Raw genomic sequence first — 1,191 nt, 5'->3', positions numbered from 1 at the left:
CTTCCTGCTCTATACAGCTGGGTTTATTCTCGACATTAGTGTATTTGCACCTGCTCACATCAGTTCTTCGCTTGCTGATTTTCTTCTTTTTCTTCTACCCTGAAGATGGAGGCGATACATTCCTCCTCCGAAACATCGGTTAACACAATATCTACACGGCGCCACATCCCAGAACACTGTTCTCTTCAAATATAACTGTCTACAATGCAATCATCAAAGAGCATCTTGCAAATCGCTGAGCTGCTCACGCAAAGTGTTCTACCTACTACCATGAAACTGATTACTTAACTAGTTAGTACCTCCTTTTTTTCTTTCTCTTGTCGCTGAATGTCAGCAAGACTACTGCCAGCTCCAGGTGTTTGTTGACTCCAGGGAGCACTTTTAGCCCGCTGCTGCTGTTCCTGTAGCCGACGCAGGGCCTCAGTCTGGCGACGCTGCTGCTCCAGCCTCCTCTCCTCTTCATCCTGTTGCTGTTTCTTGCGTGCCACCTCTTCTTCTAACCTGTAAACACAATGGTTAAGGTAAGAGTATCCATGTGACAAAATATCACAGTATGAACATCTATGGAGGAGTGGAGGTAACCCTCCACGTTCCAACCATGTTAATTAGGCCCCAACATTGGTTTGATCAAGATGACAAAGAAGTCTGCTGTGCGTAAATCAGTATTGCCACAACTGCCAACAGTGAGACATCTATCAGTGCATGAATGAATGTGCTCAACCATCATGCATGCACGCACACATATTCAAACAGCAGTATCAACACTCACTGTTTCTCACATACATCATTTGTAAATCTTCAAATAATGTCTCATACAAAAATTGGTGGTGAAATCCTTATTCAAAGAATCTGGGGGGAGGGGATGGTTTTCCTTACACTAAATCAAGGTTTTAACTAATGGTGGTTATGCAGTATTACATCAAGAAACTGTAATTCTCTTATAAGACTTAAAAAGTAAAGCTATCTCTGTACCAGGCCGTGAAGGGCCAAAGGATTGTGAGATGTTGAGGGTCCCAACACTATCTAGACAATCGGCTCAAAGATGGCGGTAAGGTTGTCAGCCTTACGCGCCGGCCGCACTTTACTCCCCAGGAAAATTATTTAATTAATCTCTGGTATTCATTTCTGTTAGAGGCTGAGTCAACCCCAGGGCCATTGTGCAGCTGGAAGGATTAGGTCAATTGAAAAAAA

At 43.6% G+C, this 1,191-nt stretch overlaps 1 protein-coding gene across 1 annotated transcript in view; it reads right to left on the bottom strand.

Annotated features, from left to right (window-relative positions):
• The window catches only part of LOC111874656 (GRB10-interacting GYF protein 2), a 62,892-nt gene that overhangs the window by 8,645 nt on the left and 53,056 nt on the right, over positions 1-1,191 (bottom strand). The window contains exon 19 of the mRNA XM_023870349.2: positions 300-501. Within this exon, the coding sequence (XP_023726117.1) occupies positions 300-501 (202 nt within the window). The remainder of the gene's footprint in view (positions 1-299; positions 502-1,191) is intronic.

Source organism: Cryptotermes secundus, unplaced genomic scaffold, assembly GCF_002891405.2.
Source record: "Cryptotermes secundus unplaced genomic scaffold, Csec_1.0 scaffold177, whole genome shotgun sequence".
Lineage (NCBI taxonomy): Eukaryota > Metazoa > Arthropoda > Insecta > Blattodea > Kalotermitidae > Cryptotermes > Cryptotermes secundus.
Note: the sequence above shows the minus strand (reverse complement) of the source record. Positions and strands in the feature narration are given on the sequence as shown.